The 17,203-nt window shown below is 49.1% G+C and overlaps 1 protein-coding gene across 2 annotated transcripts; it reads right to left on the bottom strand.

The window, feature by feature from the left end:
- Nucleotides 1-443: 443 nt before the first annotated feature.
- On the bottom strand, nt 444-16,509 carry MBD3 (methyl-CpG binding domain protein 3). 2 transcript variants are annotated; one of them, XM_058858797.1, is made up of 8 exons: nt 16,264-16,509; nt 12,304-12,360; nt 10,201-10,360; nt 7,982-8,119; nt 5,860-5,950; nt 4,787-4,964; nt 3,432-3,629; nt 444-2,296 (listed from the first exon to the last, which is right to left on the bottom strand). In XM_058858797.1, the coding sequence occupies exons 1-7, from the start codon at nt 16,275-16,277 to the stop codon at nt 3,437-3,439; spliced, it is 831 nt and encodes a 276-aa protein (XP_058714780.1). In that variant the 5' UTR covers nt 16,278-16,509; the 3' UTR covers nt 444-2,296; nt 3,432-3,436. The 2 variants fall into 2 exon arrangements, with proteins under 2 accessions (XP_058714780.1, XP_058714781.1); XM_058858798.1 differs by lacking the exon at nt 12,304-12,360.
- Nucleotides 16,510-17,203: the final 694 nt, after the last annotated feature.

Below are 17,203 nucleotides of genomic sequence, written 5' to 3'. Positions count from 1 at the left end.
AGCACAGGCTGCCCAAGGCAGTGGTGGAGTCATCACCCCTGGGAGTGTTCAAAAGCAGCGTGGATGTGGCACCTGGGGACATGGTTTAGTGGTGAATATGGTGGTTCTGGGCTGATGGATGCACTTTATTATCTTAAAGATTATCTTAAAAGATCTTTTCCCACTTTAACAATTCAGTGACTATCAACCAACCTGACCAAGAGATGGGACACCCTGGGAGCCTCTCCCTTGGTAAGGACACAGGAGAGGATTCTGCAACAAGAATGAGCTGTTTTCCACGAGTTTCCCTCCACATTCCCCTCTGCCAGGCCCCCAATGTAAAGATCCAAATCTCAGAGTGGAGCCCACAACAGAACCCCCAGAGCATCTCCACTGGGAGAAGTGGCAAGGGCAGAGCACAAAACTCCAGGTAAGGGCTTGAGGCAGACTAGAACAACCTCCTCTTTGTGAGAAACATTTAATTCAACACCATGACTTACAAGAGGACAGATTTACAGAGTAGTAACTGTAACAGACTGTTCAGAAAGGAAAATAATGGTCGCTGCCTGCAGTGCCAGGTAAAGCTCCCCAAAGCAGCACCTGGCAGAGCAGCAGCAGAGTACAATTCAGTCTCCTTGCAGTACTCAAATGAGCAATATCAACCAATTTTGTGTTTTCAAACCTTTAAGAAAAGATCAATCACTTTGGCATGGGATATTTTTCAGGGATCACTAAGCTGCACTACTCCCAAAGGCAATTCCCTGGCCCCTGGCTGTCCCTGCTAATCTTTCTCACACAATAAAGGCTCTGGGAGCTACTTTCTTCCCCAAGTTTTGGGATACCAACAACTTGTACAATTGGTCTGTGGCACAATATTTAACCCACCACTTTGCAGTGTTCTCTCAGCCAAGATGTCCATGCACAGATTATACAATGGATACCCTAAGACTAAAGTAACTTTTGCAACCCAGTCAACACATTCCCCAAGCTATCAGCTCTCATCTTCCTCCCCTCTCCTTGTCGCCCTTCCCAGAGAAATCCATTTTTAGCCACAAGTTACCCCAATATGCTCAAAGATGTACTGGAAGAGACTGAGGAATCAATCAAGGTACCCATGGTGAAGCCGAATACTTATAAACACATTAAGGCAGGTTTCACATCAGTCCAATTTTTGACACAAAATGCTGGTCACTTCACTGCACATGCAAATAAGAAAGATTCAATACTTAATAAAAAGCTTTAAATTCCTTTTTTAGATATCAATTATAGAAAAATCAACCTTTTTCCTTTCTTTTTTTTTTTTTTTTTTTTTAAAGAGGTCAGAACATTACTGCACACAAAAGCAGGTGTGAAGCCACACCTGTTGGAATGGATCCCCTTCCCTCCACACTGAGGAACAGAGGGCAGGTTCTTGGCACCAGAAGAGAAAAAGGAGGAAGTTTTCCTCATTACCAGTCAGAAATGAGTCCTCCTTCCATCCCCAGTTGACAAAGTCCTTCTGACTGGACTTAAACCAAAGTAAAATATACCTCAGGCTGGGTATATTTGCCTCCAAGACTCTGTTCAGAATGTCTGGACACACAAAGCTCTGCATCCAAACCGTGGTGTGGAATAACCAAAACTCCCAATTCCCAGAGCTGGCAGCCCAAGTCCTCAAGTGCAGCTTCCCCTCCTCACCCAAGCTCAGGGGGGAGAGGCACTGGCAGCTCAGCTCTGAGACTACACTTCCAAGACCAATGTGGTCTTGTGAGGAAATGGCAATTCAGTGACTGGAATTCACACATGGAATGAACCATTCACAACATGAAACGACCTCCCTACAGTCAGGTACAAACAGGTAGCCCACAGCAGAGTAGCCAAGGAGTGAAACAGCATCTCCCTCCCTTGGGTTAGAGAGGAAGTTGATCCTGTGGGTCATTAAAAGTACTTGGATAGAAAAGCTTAAAAATGTATCACCCAGTACTGAACCACAAAAAGTAATTAAAAAAAAACCAAAAAAAAACAACAACAAAAAAAAAAGAAACAGAAACTTCAGTTCCTAGGATTTTCCCTCCCACCACATGGTATTTCTTTATCCCCTCCCACTTTTGCATTTCCAATCACCCTACCCCTTTAGAAAAAGGAAGGGGAGTAGAGTTTAGTCAAGTTCCATCTGCAAAACTCCCCAGCAATGAATGAACCATCAGCTTCCACGTTTCCTGAAGTCCATCCAAAGGCTCTGGGGTACAGTTGGACTGGTGGTGCACTCTTGGCTCTGTGAATGGTTGTGCTGACCCTGCTGAATGGGTTTATACTGGGAATTCTTAGATGGAACTCCCTGAAAGAGGAAAAAAAAGAGATCTTGTAACTCAAAAAGAATTTTTTGTATCTTTTCTTAAAAGAAGAAATCCCACTGTCATAATACATCCATGTCTTCATCTCCTGGATTTCACCTGCAGCAGTCAGTTTGTTCTGGCCCCTGCCTGTTGCCAGACCTCTATAGCAGAAAGGAATTCAAGGTATTCACCATCCAAATAAAGTCTACTGCTGGTGATACAGGAAAATGGGAAAAAAGAGCTCAGATAAAAGATGGGATCTCCCAAAGGCCAAGCAGATTGATTTTGTTAAGAAATCCTTGAAGCCTGAGGATTGATTATAATGTGCAATCTTCCTCCTACCTGAAATCCCCACTCCCTCTCCAAAGGAGCTCTTCTGCTATTCATCCTAAAAAGTCCTTTTTTTTCCCCACCATATTCTTGATTCTTGTCTCAGAGGCTCCAGAGGAGGCCACTAAGTTGATCAAAGGGCTGAGACAGGCTGAGACAACTGGGGCTGAACCCTGAGCCTCCTTTTCTCCAGACTGAACCCCCCCCGGTCCCTCAGCCACTCCTGGTGCTCCAGAGACTTCCCCAGCCCCATCCAGCCTGGCCTTGGGCACTGCCAGGGATCCAGGGGCAGCCACAGCTGCTCTGGGCACCCTGTGCCAGGGCCTGCCCACCCTCCCAGCCAACAATTCCTTCCCAATATCCCATCCAGCCCTGCCCTCTGGCACTGGGAGCCATTCCCTGTGTCCTGTCCCTCCAGGCCTTGTCCCCAGTCCCTCTCCAGCTCTCCTGGAGCCCCTTTAGGCCCTGCAAGGGGCTCTGAGCTCTCCCTGGAGCCTTCTCTTCTCCAGGTGAGCAGCCCCAGCTCTCCCAGCCTGGCTCCAGAGCAGAGGGGCTCCAGCCCTTGGAGCAGCTCCGTGGCCTCCTCTGGACTGGCTCCAGCAGCTCCACGTCTTCCTGATGTTGTTCCCCAGGGCTGGGGCAGCTCTGCAGGTGGGGTCTCATTCCCACCTCCCCCCTTCCTGACCCAAGGCCCCCACACCTTTCAAAGCACAGGCTAAAAAGCAAAGAATCACCAATATTTAAGATTCCTCCTGAAAACCTCCCTGTCCTCAATGTTTAAGATGAGACACAGCACTATCACCTTACCTGGACTATACATTTTCCATCTCCTGGTCATGGTCCTGCTCCTCCTCCTCCTCCTCTTCTTCTCCTTCCTCTTCAGCTCCTTCTTTCTCCGAGGGAGGCTCCCCATCCCTGGCGATCTCCTCCACGTGGGCCAGCATGTCAGCCATCAGGGCCTCCTCCAGCCTCTTCCTCACCTGCTGCACCAGCTCCTCCTGCTTCCTGCCCAACACAAGGGACACCCAACATCAGCCCCCAAGGCTGCCCCTGTCAAGGGAAGAGTCTCCAATCCCTCCAACATGAGACAAGGACTGGAAAAGCCCTCTAAGAACTCCACTGTGTAACAAAAAAATCTCCCCAAAAAACCCCACCTGGCATTGTACTGTAAATGAAGATGAAAAACACTAAAAATTTGTCCAATATTTACCTTATGAGTTGATTTCTGGCTGAAATTTGGCCAATCTAGCAGCTAACTTTTTTTCTTTCTTAGCCTGATGCCGATTTTCAATTCCTACTACTAATATCTAGCAAGTCAGCCTACCCTGCACAGACTTTCAAAAATAAGACTAGAGAAAATAAGTTTCAGGCCATTTCTTTCTGCTCATTTTCCTTTTGAGTCCCAACCCTAAGAAGTCAAAGACACAGCAAAGAAGTGATCAACAATCAGTGGCTCATGGGGACCCTATTTCAGCTCAGCCACAGGACATCAAAGTTACAAACAGACTGTTTTTCTTGGTCATTTATGTCTCAGTCAAGCCCAGAAAAGTCATCCTGCAATTCCAAAAGATTTATCAAGCAGTCAAAGCAAGGACTGCCTTTAAACACTTAATGAATGCAAATTGCATGCTGCAGGCCTTTGGTATATTCAGTTCTTCATCAAAAGCTTAAAGCCAAGTTTGACCAATCCTGATTTAATATTTCATTACTGATAGCAGAATAAACTGCATCCCTGTTCCCTGTCACCAGAGCAGGCATGGCTTGGATTTGACCAACCCATACATTTTATTTAATTCATTTACTGACACAGGGAAAGGTGAAGAGAATCCAATCCCACCGTTCAGGATTTCTCCAATCCCATCTCTGCTCAGAGGTGCCTCAGTCAAGATTCCCCTACTTGGACAGACTTGTAATTAAAGGAAACTTGACATGAAAAATACACATGAGCCTGAAACTCCAGAGTAACTGAGCATGAGGCCAAATAAAAAGTAATGGGCTTTAAGCACATGACAGAGCTTAATGTAACTACTTTTGTCTACTCTACTGCTAGAGAGCCATTCAAATTAATTCCCAAGCCACAGTGCTCCATCAGACATTTAGAAAGAAAAGGAAAGCACAAGGAACCTTGTTCCAGGACAGCAAGTGCTATTTCCAGTTCATACCTGATATCTTCATCTGTCACCATGAAGGCTTTGCAGAGAGGCTGGGAGGTGTTCAGCCAGACCCCAGGGTTCTTCTCCACGGCTGCAGAGAGCTGGCCAGTGATGGGCATGGTGCTGGTGTGCAGGGCACTGGCGATGGCAGAGAGCAGAGTCTCGTCCGTGCAGCCGGGGCCAACCCCTGCAAGGGGGAGGGAAATCCATAACCAGCACTGCCCCAGGCAGGGAGCAGGAAATCAGGACAATGGGAATTAAATTTTAATGGCAAAGCACAGGCTGTCAGTTTGAAAGCTCACACGACATAAATCTCAGACCTAAATGCTTCTAAAAGCACCTGTGCAGCTCTCTGAGGGTATTTAAACTTAGAGCAGTTCCTCATTCTGTTACCACCAAAAAGGTAGTGAAAACCACCAAACTGGGAAGAGAAGATGTTTCCATTCTGCTTGAACAAGGCTCAGAGACCTGGGGGTGCTCAATCAGAACAAGGCTCAGAGAGCTGGAGGCTCACAGGAGAGCTCAGAGCCCCTTGCAGGGCCTAAAGGGGCTCCAGGAGAGCTGGAGAGGGACTGGGGACAAGGCCTGGAGGGACAGGACACAGGGAATGGCTCCCAGTGCCAGAGGGCAGGGCTGGATGGGATATTGGGAAGGAATTGTTGGCTGGGAGGGTGGGCAGGCCCTGGCACAGGGTGCCCAGAGCAGCTGTGGCTGCCCCTGGATCCCTGGCAGTGCCCAAGGCCAGGCTGGACAGGGCTTGGAGCCCCCTGGGATGGTGGAAAGTGTCCCTGCCTGTGACAGGGGTGGCACTGGATGTTCTTTAGGGTCCCTTCCAACCCAAACCCAAAGAGCATTTTGGATGCTCTGCTCTTTCTGGAAAATGAATCCCCCAAAAGGCTGAGAAGCTTTGCTTCAGTGTCTCCTCAGACCAAAGGGCACTGGGACCCCCAGACAAAGCATTGCAGCAGCAATGGCCACAGCCCTGCCAGGCTCTGGGAACAGGGAGCTCACCCTCAGCACCTTCACTCACTGCTGCCAGGTGCCAAAATGCCAGCCCTGAGTGAAGGGCACCCTCTGATTACCTTGCAACCCTTTGGGAAGGTCCATTGTTTTCACCAGCTCCTCTGCAATGTCAAAGGCATTCAGTCCACTCAACTTCTTCTCCCAGAAGAGCTGCAGTCAAAGCAGGTGGTTATTGGCACAACCAGAAATGGGACTGACAACTCCACAAAATCCCTGCTTCCTGTGCAGAGAGGGAACAGCAGAGCTGGAGCCAGTTTAATGTGGATTTACCACAGAAGGGATCTGTCACCTCCAGCAGCAGGAACAATCCTTATTGCCAGTCAGCCCCAAAACTCCTTTCTCCCAATTTGCTGCCCTAGAAAACTCTCTTTTCTTCCAGGGCCTGATACTTTGATTGCTCTGAGCTGCAGCAGCAAGGCCAGGCTTGTTGACTTTCAGCTACAAGCCCACATGTGAAACAGCCTTTTTTACACCCTGTTTCTCTCCTACACATCCCACAGAAAGTTAAGGAATGTAAGAACTGTATTCAAGGTAAAGTATTATTTTCTTCCTGTCCAGCAGTTTGGTCCTGTCCCCCATGCCTGGTCCTTTACCAGATTTTGAGTGACAGGCTCTCCCCAGGCTTAAAAGCACCTGAATGTCCAGAGGGGTAGAAAGTCAAATACATCACCTTGATACACCTTTAACTTTGTGCCTGGTGCAGGAGGGATATCAGGAGGATATCAACTATCTTGCAAAAAACCACATTTTTATCAAGGTTTTGAGAAATCAAGAATTCACCTCAAACAGACCATTCATATCCCACCCCTTTTTCCTGCCTGTCAAAACCCAAGTGCAACTGACCCCACAGGACTTTTCCAAAAAGGGGAATGAGCACAGTCACAGCCCAAACACAGGCTGGATATTCTCTAGCCTTTCAAATAAGTGATTTTTTTTTTTTTTTCTTGTCACCCAGAGCAGCTGTGGCTGCCCCTGGATCCCTGGAAGTGTCCAAGACCAGGTTGGATGAGGCTTGGAGCAGCCTGGGATAGTGCAAGGTGTCCCTGCCCATGGTAGGAGGGTGGAATGGGATCATCTTTAAGATCCCTTCCAGTCCCAGAGAATTCTGGGATTCTGGGATTTTTAAACCAGTGCACGATAGGACTTTGCACTGCTTTCAAATTTTGCAGAAACATCTGGAGTCTGCTGAGCAAAAATCAAGATACTCTGCAGCCCAGTAAAATATCTTAAACAGGAACACAAATCCAGCTCAGAACTGGGAGAAGGCATTTTATCTTTAGCATTCTGTTTTATGCCTTAACTATAGCAACAACACTGTGAGCATACAGGATCTGCTTCTGCAGAAATCCATGGTAAGACCCTGCCAACCTGCTTAAAAAACAGAAAAAACCCACCCCAACCACCAAAAAACCCCATCCACTCCAGATAAGTTATCTCACACCTGCAGTTTCTAGTTGAACTAGGTTTATGTAATTCTTAAAAACTGCTTTCAAAATGTGTTTTTTTAAGTTTTCAGAAAAGGTTTTCGGTGCTCCAACCGATGCATCTTATTTTACCAGGGCCTTGCCTTGTCCTGAGCACCCTTCCCTTTAATTTTGGTGTGTTCTATTGCTTACAAATACACATTATGATATGAAAAACACTTTGATTTTGTATTAATAATAACATTCTAAGTGAATTTATGATCTTATACAGGCAGAGGTTACTCCTACTAATGTACAGTCCCTTGCACTGCAACAAACACCACATTGAATGTGATCTGTGCAGGAACATGGATTTAATGGAACATGGAATTCTTACACACTTGCAACACTGGACAGTGATTTTAAACCTAAGTGTCCTCTGAAGTGCTTACAATGTCTGAATAATTTTGTAGATAATACTTAATTTCAGCATTAAGGAAATTCAGGTTTAGCTACACCAGAATTGTGATCTAACCAAAGGCTGGAGTTTTTAAATCCCAGTGCACAGAGTCCATAACTAGAGATTGGGAATATGATTTGTTCTGATTTTAAGAGCTGGGAGCACTGCAAGCCACTGCTTCTAAAAGATCAAATTTTACTGAATTCTGAAGTGTCAGAGATCAGGAATTGCCAGGGAATAATTGTTCAGCATCACAAAATTAAAGTGGATTATCTTGGGATCCTCCCAGTAGCAAATCCAGGAGTTTCTCAGCCTTACCTGCCTGGGCTGGTCCACAGCTTTCTGGGGGTCACTCTTCACCTTGTTGCTGGGGTGGTTTGTGATCTTTGTGACAGGCTGTTTGAAGATAGAGGCTGTCTGTCTCACGGGCAGGGCTGTGTTCAAATCAGGCTTGCCCTGTTTCAAACAAAAAGAAAAGGAAAAAAACCACCAAAACAGTTTCAATTTGCTAAAATGCTACTACAGCCACAAAGAAGTGCAGCAGGGAACAGTTCCTGGGCTTGAAATCTTGTCTAATCTCAAGTTATACAAGTTAGGCTGCTAAAAATACATAACTAAATTCAAATCTTGCCTTAGACCTATCAAAGTTTTCCACTCATTCTGTTTAACATAGCAGCCTCCTCCCATGTTAGTTCACACACATCAATTTTACTCCCATTTTTAATGACTTTAGGAATCTGAATAAACCACGTGCAATCACTAAAAGAGAGGATTACAACACAATATTTGTAATACATAAAAAATTACAAACAGGGATTTAGAGGCTGGTTTCTGAATGCAGAAACCACTCCAAACCATTCCTTCCTAATCCAGTTGTGACCAATAAACAAACCAACACAGCTGGAAGTTGAATCCCTTTTTTTACCTTAGTTCTGAACTAAGCTCAGCTTTTAAATGAAGCTCATAATCAATTTTGCACTAAATGAGTGCATTTTCTGTTAGGGGAAGCATAGGAAGACTGTTCCTCATCCCCAAAATCTAACATACAACCCTTGGAATGCCTGTAGGACACGCTTTGTTCTTAGGGATGCAAACACTGTGTCTGCTTCACAGATTTATTCATGAGATGTAGAAAAGATGCATTCAGGACAAATATAATTCTGAACCATCTGGGTGCTAATCCATTCATAAGCCAGTGATAACATTTGTACACTTATTGAGAGTTTTGGGCAGAATTTTTAGCCTGAGAGGTGTGTGAGCTGCTGGTCTCTGCCTCAAGGCAAATCTCAAAATATCACTGCAGCACCCAGGACTGCAAGAAATGTTCCCAGCACTCTCGTGATGATGATCCTTGAGTGGCTGATGTATTTGAAAAATAAGCATTGTGCCTTTTCCACAGTCAGTGTTTAGGTGCATACACAGCAGTTTTGGGGTTCTGGGAAAGATTTTAGAATCTGATGAAGATCTTTAGGATTGACTTGGGACAATCAAACCTGACAGGGAGCCTGCCATCCTGACACCTCAACAATCTCAATTACCAGCTAGAGAATCTTTTATTTTGTTCTACAAACAGGTCTCACAGTCCTCTTCCCTATCCTGCTTTTTGCACCAAATTCCACCTCCCCTTCTATAAATGCCAAAGCTGGGTCACCAGCACAGCCTGAGAGAGCTCCAGTGATTCACCGGCAGGAGCTGCAGCATCTCCTCATCCCTGTGGACCCAAATCCCTCCTCTCCTCTCAAACCAAAGGCAAGGGCAGAGCTGCTGCACAGCTCCAGGAGATGTGGGGCTCCGGAGCAGATTGTGCTGGAGGAGGTGAGCTCACACTCCAGGGAGGGAGATCACAGAATCATGGAATGGTTATGATTGGAAGGGACCCTAAAGCCCATCCAGTGCCACCCCTGCCCATGGACCCTTTCCACCATCCCAGGCTGCTCCAAGCCCCATCCAGCCTGGCCTTGGACACTGCCAGGGATCCAGGGGCAGCCACAGCTGCTCTGGGCACCCTGTGCCAGGGCCTGCCCACCCTCCCAGCCAACAATTCCTTCCCAATATCCCATCCAGCCCTGCCCTCTGGCACTGGGAGCCATTCCCTGTGTCCTGTCCCTCCAGGCCTTGTCCCCAGTCCCTCTCCAGCTCTCCTGGAGCCCCTTTAGGCCCTGCAAGGGGCTCTGAGCTCTCCCTGGAGCCTTCTCTTCTCCAGGTGAGCACCCCCAGTTCTCCCAGCCTGGATCCACGGCACAGAGGCTCCTCTGCACTCATTCCCACAGGTCAATGCCTTTCTTGTGTTGGGAACTGAGGAAGGTAACAGCCTCTTCTCTGCCCTCCTCCACAGACAACTGAGCAGTGACACAACTCTCCTCCATGGCACCAACCCCCTGGGAGCAGCATTTGTCCCTCCCCCACCAACAGAGATGTTCTGACACAACTCCAAGTTCACACTTCAGTTACGAAATGCTGCATTTTCCCTCCCTCCCAGACACTGCTCTGGCACTTCCACAGCAGAGAAGACAAGCACCAGTGCCACTCAGTCTTACTTTGGCTTGGTTGGAGCAGTCGTAGCGCATCCTCTGCCTGTTCTTGTTCATTTTGTTCATCAGCATTTTCCCCGTGCGGAAGTCAAAGGTGCCCAGGTCCATGGAGCTGCCCAAGTAACGCGCCAGCTGCGGCTTGCTCCGGAACTTCTTCCCACTGGGGCTGCAGAAAACACACCAGAGACACAAGGAGGGAAACTTAAACCCTCAGAACTTCCACAATGGCGTCTCTACAACTCAGGAGAGGTAATTTTGATTTCCTTTCTGAAAAACACATGCTGGACTCTCAAGAATGAAGCTCACATTCAACTCTAAAATGTGTGGTTTTCTTTTCATATTGACTCTTTCTTGTGTGGAACAAACAAATTAAGTTAAAATGTTTTTATATGTCAAGAGGAAGATTCAGAACAAGTAAACAAATGTAGCATAATGCACACAAAGCCATCAAGAGAGATCCCAGCACAGATGCATTTTTCATTCAGTTGTCTCTCATAGTAAATACCCATTTTCAAGTATAATTTCTTCTCCCAGGACTGTTGCATTTGATTAGCACCACAAATGCACCTTGCCTCCTCTCCCTGCCCCTTGAACAGCACATTCAGGTTTGATTCTATGTCTTCTGTAGTACCTTGAAGACTTCAGAAAAGGAGAAAACCAGAAGTTAACTACTGACAAGCTGCAAAGCAAAGAATCCCAAAGTGATGCAAAGATAAATGTCAAAAACTTGCAAAACTTTCCATTAATGGCAACAGGGAAGAGAGATTCTTCTGTAACAGCCAGGTTTCCACAAAGTCTCAACTTGGAGAGCAGGCACAAACTATTCCAAATCCTTATTGATGTTTTCTTTGGGTTTTTTGTGTTTTGGTTTTTGTTGGTTTTTTAAATAATCCAATATCATATGCTATTTTTTATTCATAAACAAAAATAAGCCAGTGTGCTATGGCTGCAGTGCACTGCAAAGACAATAAGCACCTTCTCACTGAGCATCATAACACCACCTCTTTATTCCCTCAGTTACTCTCACTTCTGGTTTTCTCCACCTTCAGACTTGCATATTCAATCCTAGTTCACATCCAGGAGAAGCTCATTCCCTGTATATCCATCCCACTATCACAGGTTAATGGGCTGGAAAGCATTTTAAGACCAAAAAAGCCAGTTAGCACCTTACCTCACACTGGTGAGAACAAAACAAAACAAAAGGAAAAGTCTATTTTCACATATTGTCTGCTGCCCTAAAGCATTATTAGGGGGAAACCAGCATAAGCAAAGAATTTCTGGTATAGAACAGTGACAAAACAATTAGGCTAAGTCAGACTGTGCATGAAAAAAAAAATAGATTAAAAAACAAACCCAGAAAGTACTGAAATACTAAAAGCTCTCCAAAAAGTGAGAGAAGTTTAATATAAATAAATTACACTAAAACTGAAATTAGAAAAAGTCTCTTGAAGGAGTTAAGACTGAAAGGTTGTGGTGATCCCACACAGCATCTGCTTAGGAAGCTCCTGGCTCCAACTGCTCCCAAGCTGCTTATCCTGCCTGGATCTCCTCCCTGCCACCACCACTGCTCACACAGCCCAGTGTTCATGCAAATGAAGCAGCTGAGGAAAATAATCTGTCTTTAGATGGCAGGGAGAGGAGGAGGAAACACTCCCTCACTGGTTATTCCTCAGCTGGACCAGCACTTGGGTCAGGAAGCAACACAGAGTAGGACCAAGAAGCCAGGAACAGAGCCTGTGTCCAGCCTCAAATTTGTGAATCAATTTTTAAAACTATAAAGGGAGTTGTTTGCCTCAATCCAGAGAGAGGAATAACCAACTCCAGCAGCTTTAGGGCAGAGCTGTTGCTGCCAGTGAAGCCGGGAAGAGAAACTCTTGCTACATTAAGAACATGGCACTGCTTTCTCTTCCAAGATCTGCTGCTCCAATTTAGGATTTAGTGTCTTAGCAGGTTTAAAAATAATGCATTAAAGTGCAGAGTAACTTCCAGAACAGCCTCAAAGACAGGATTTTAAGTGAACAGAGCCCTTCATCTCTGTGTGTTTAGTATGTGCTGTGGTCATTTTGTAAGGAAGAACTGAAAAGCTGCTCAGAGTCTCAAAAAACCCACCTGAAATGACTGAGAGTCCTGTCTCTTCCTGGGGAAGCTTGGCCCAAAGGAAAAGCACTGAAATGTTCAGAAGAAAAACTTTTATTCTGATTAGGTCTTGCAAAAGGCAGGATCATCCCCAGGCTGTCTGGGACACAGCAGACCAGGGAGCAAAGCTATGACCAAAAGGTGACAGTGAACTGAGAAAGGAAGGGGGGGGTCCCCTGGAGCTCCTGGGGACCCTCTGGCAGGAGCATGCAGGACACTGGGGCACCTACACACACCTGGGGGGGGTCAGAGGTGTGGGGGGAACCAGAGGAACCCAAAACTCGATTCCTGCTGCACACCAGGACACACAGAAACTCCCCTAACACCACACAACTCTGAGCCCTGTTAAAGTGCCCTTTAAATGTCACAAAATACTGAATTTACCTCCTTCCGCTGCTCCTGCACTCCTGGTTTTGCGCAAGGATTTTAAAGAGGCCCAGAAACGAGACATTTTTGGATAAAGCTGCAAACCCCAACCCCTGCTCTGTAACATCCCCCCAGGGAGCAACGCTGAGAGCCCGGATTGATCCCGGGCTCCTGAATTAGGCTCGGTCACAGTTCCCCATGTGTGAAAGGCAAGGACACGGCCAAGCTGCAAAGGAGTTTACAAGTTGCAAAGGATTTTCCATGCTCATCCATCACCAGCTCCAGGGCTTTATTCACTTGGGCCGCCTGGCTCCTGTGAACAAAACAGACCTGGCTGCTGGGAGCCACCCCGAGGCACCCCCAGCTCTCATTCCCAGACTTTTCCATGTGGATTAAGCCGCGTTCAGGGCAGTCTATAGAAGGGCCAGGCCTGCCAGGTGCCCCTGCTCTCCATGTGCAGCTCACCCTTTGTTTCCTGCCTTATATCCTTAAGGAGAGAGCGGCTGCCCAGGCCCTCTCCCCTCCTCCCTCATCACAGTCTCCTCCCCTCCGCTCTCCCATTTAGCCTGCACAAGATCTGCACAACTTGGGAAGCAAGGGACAAAAGACAAAAAAAAACCTTGAGCAAACCCAGCCACCGCCTGTCTCTGGAAGAAATGGAGGCAGGAATAACCCAGGGAAAACGGGTCACTGAAAGCAGACTCACACTCAGAACCTCATTTCCTCGCTGGATGGAGCAAGGGAAGAACGCAAAATGATTCTACTTCTTGATTTCCATCGTGCTCCCTCCCTCACTTCTCTCCCCTGCTCTGCTCCAGGCAAATCCCAGCACCAGGGGCTCCCGGAGGGCTGCAGGACCTCTCGACGGTGCTCGCAGGGAGATGGGGACCCCAGGACACCCCACAACCCACCACTGACCGTGTCTCTCTCACTGCATCATCACGTTATCCCTGATGCAGATTCCACACCCAGCCCTGCCTCGGGGTCCCACTCTACAGCTGGGTTATGCTGGGATGGGCTGGCACAGCCACAAAAACCAACCAGAGCAGGTGGGTGACACCTCCAGCTGCCACAGTCCACCCCACACCCTGAAACATCCACAGCCCCATCCCACAGCTCCGAACAGAGCAGCCTCGGGGACCCCACCTGTCCCAAGCACCTGGAAGGGATGATGCTCCCAAGGGATGATGCTCCCAAGGGATGATGCTCCCTGCCTGGAGGGCAGTGGGGCGGGGGGGTCTTCATTCTTGGACTCCAATCATACCAAAATTAAACCCCAAAAAAATTCCCAAACCCCAAAGCACTCAGAGTCACACAAAATCTCCTAAATTTCCAGAAGCATGACATCCCCATAGAAGAGCCCAAGTGGCAGCTCCATAACAATGGTGGGACAAACACAAATACAACCAAATGATTTCATAGGGCTCAACTCAGGCATCATGGAATTGTTAAGGATGGAAAAGACCTTTAAGATCATCAGATGCAACCGTCACCACCATGTTCATCACCACCATGTTCATCACCACCATGTTCACCACTAAACCATGTCCCCAAGTGCCACATCCATATGTCCTTGAACATTTCCAGTGATGATGACACCACCGCTGCCCTGGGCAGCCTGTTCGAATTCTTTACAACCTTTTCCATGAAAAAAATCTCCCTAATACTCAACCTAAACGTCCCCTGGTCCAACTTGAGGCCATTTCCTTCTCATGAGAGAAATCATGAGCTTCCCTGCAGGCAAACCAGAGCAACAGAGGAAGAGCAAAGCACAGACTCAGTAAAAGCATTCTGCTCCACAACTTTTTTTTTGGAAGAGATTGTACTGATCAAAATATCCATTTTGATGGAGGAGTGTTAAAAACATTCCCTTCCAACTTCTTACATTTGTGCTGCAAAGGTAGGGAATTCTCAACAAAAGAAGTTTCACACAAGAGTGTGAAGTTTCCCAGCACAGTGATGTCAACAACCTGAGGCAGAGACAAGCAGCAATCCCAGATTTCTGACACTTGGTCATCAAACCTTCAGGAGAAAAACACTCTGAAGAAAAAAGCCCCACAAAGCAGCACTAAATTCTCCTTCCCCCATGTGAGAACCCTGAGTTTGAAAAGAGCCAAAACTCTCTCAAAGACAACCTGCCACTTTGACAAAATCCCAGACACGATTTTATTCCTTAAACCCTCCATCCCTGAACTTTTCCTGCTCACTCCAAATCCAGCCCACAAGTCCCACTGTATCAGCCAGAAACCCTCCTAAGGATGAGGTTCGAGACTAGCTTTAAAAACCTGCCCAGGTACTCACATCTCGAGGTAAATGTAATTTCCAGCCAGCGGCTGGCTCACACACACATCTCACAGGGGGTTTTCCACAAACCCTCCCTGCATCTGTACATCCCCAGGAGCTGGACAGAACAATCACCCAGGCAAACAACAGGCAGAACTCGCACAGGTATTACTGAACTGCCACACCTGTATTTGCCACTCTGAGGTAATGCAAAATGCAACAGAAACCAAAAATTAGCGCAACAAAGCTCTATTCTACCTTTGATCTCAATCCAAATTGATACAAAGGGAAAACCCATAAAAATTTGGGAATAAAAACATGCTACTTATCCTCTCTCCCCCTTTTTTTTAAAGTTCAGCTCTGACACTGGAACTTAACAAACAAGTTCTGGGAAAAGCAGGATCTTTGAAGCTTTCAGCTGCTGCTGGTGGTCTCATCGTGCCCTCAGCCTCTGAGCCGCAGCAACAGAATCGGCTTCACGCTCTCGAGGATGGCACCTTCTGGTTCACTCATCCTTTTCTCACAACCATAATCTGAGTCTAAAAATGAAACCTGAAGCTAAAGCTGTGGCTGCCCAATCCCTGGGAGTGTTCAAGGCCAGGTTGGACGGGGCTGGGAACAGGGGGTGGAATGAGATGGGCTTTAAGTCCCTCCCAACCCAAACCATCCTGTGAGGATTCTGTGACAGATGCACAAGTTGATGGTGTGGATTTTGCCGACGAGCAGGGCCAGGTGAGGACACAGGGCCAGCTCCCGCTGTGTTCCCAGCTCCCGCTGGACCCGAGTTTCACACCTCAGCCCGCGGGTGCCTCGTGGGTGCGGGGAGGATCCATATGGCCACCTACAGCCATATGAGCCATGCAGGGCTATAAATAGAACCCCTCCAGCTCCCGGGCCATGCGCTCCCCCCACAGCCACACTCCCGGGAAGGCGCATCCCGAGCCCGCCCCGGGGCCACCACCGCGAGCAGCCGGCGCTCCCTCCCCAGAATTCCTAAGTACACCCAAAAAGCAGCAGAGCGAGCCCCGAGAGAGGAGAAACAACAGCCCTGCTGCTCATCTGAGAATAAAGAAGCCCCGTTCGCAGGGCACGAGCCGCTCTGAGGGGACGCGGGGGCTCCTCACGGCGCTCCCCCATCCCTGAGGGGGGGCCGAGCATCCCCGACCCCCCCGCGGCTGCCCCGGGCCAGGTCCCCGCTCTCTTCCCCTCCACCTGTGGCTGCAGCCCCGGCCCGGCCTCCCGCGGCCCCCCCGCGCCCGGGGCGGCCCCGCCGAGCGCTCCCACCTCTTCCGCTCCATGGCGGCTCCTCCCGGCCCGCTCCCGCCTGGCTCCGGCCGGCTCCCGCCACCTCTTCCCGGCCGCCGCGCTCTCCTCCCGCCGCCGGCTCCTCCGCGCTCCCGCTGCCCCCGGGAGGCGGCGCCGCGGCCCCGGCTCGTCCCGTTCCTTTCCCGGTCCCGGTCCCGGTCCCGTTCCCGCGGGCGCCGCCGGGCCCTGGCCCCGCTCCCGCCCTCCGGTGAGCGCCGCTCCCTCCGCCCGCCCCTTCCACCCACCCGGCCGCCTCCCACCGCCCGCCGCGCCCGGATCCCTCCGCCCGCATATAGTCCCTCCCCCCGCCGCCCCCACGTGGGAGCTCCCCTGTCCCAGCGCCGCTCCCCCCGGCGAACCCCCACGGTCCCGGCCTTACCCCAGCGCCGAGCGCCGCTGGCCCCCCCGGTGTCCCGGCAGCGCCGCTTTGGGCATCTTCCCCCGAGCCCGCCCCGGCCGCACTGGCGGCCCCGCGACCCCCGGCCCCGCCCCGCGGCCCGGAGCCGCCCGGACCCCCGGGGAGAAGCGGCCCCAGCGATGGGGCTGCCCCCGGGGGGCTCGCGGGGATCGTTCCGTGCAGCGGCAGCGTACCAACAACAACAACGAAAAAACGCTTAAAGAAAACCCCAACAAAAAAAAAAAAGGGGAAATCTGCACATGAGGAGCTGGAGTGAAGACAAAGCAATGAAAAGTTTTTCAGGAAAGCGTGTAAACCAACACCTACTGCAGCTACAGTGGCAAATTCCCTCCTGTGGTACCGCCAGGAGAGGCATCTGCCTCCCGCTGCCAAGGAACATCCACTGGGAGCCCCAGCTTTGGGGATGAGGTACCATCCAACCCCTGAATTCCGGCAGCTCGTGTTCCTCTCCATTCCAGTATCCACATGCTGGGAAACAGCACAAGGCAGCCTCCTTCCCAA

Source organism: Poecile atricapillus, chromosome 28, assembly GCF_030490865.1.
Source record: "Poecile atricapillus isolate bPoeAtr1 chromosome 28, bPoeAtr1.hap1, whole genome shotgun sequence".
In the NCBI taxonomy this organism is placed as follows: Eukaryota; Metazoa; Chordata; class Aves; order Passeriformes; family Paridae; genus Poecile; species Poecile atricapillus.
This window is presented reverse-complemented; position numbering and strand designations above follow the sequence as displayed.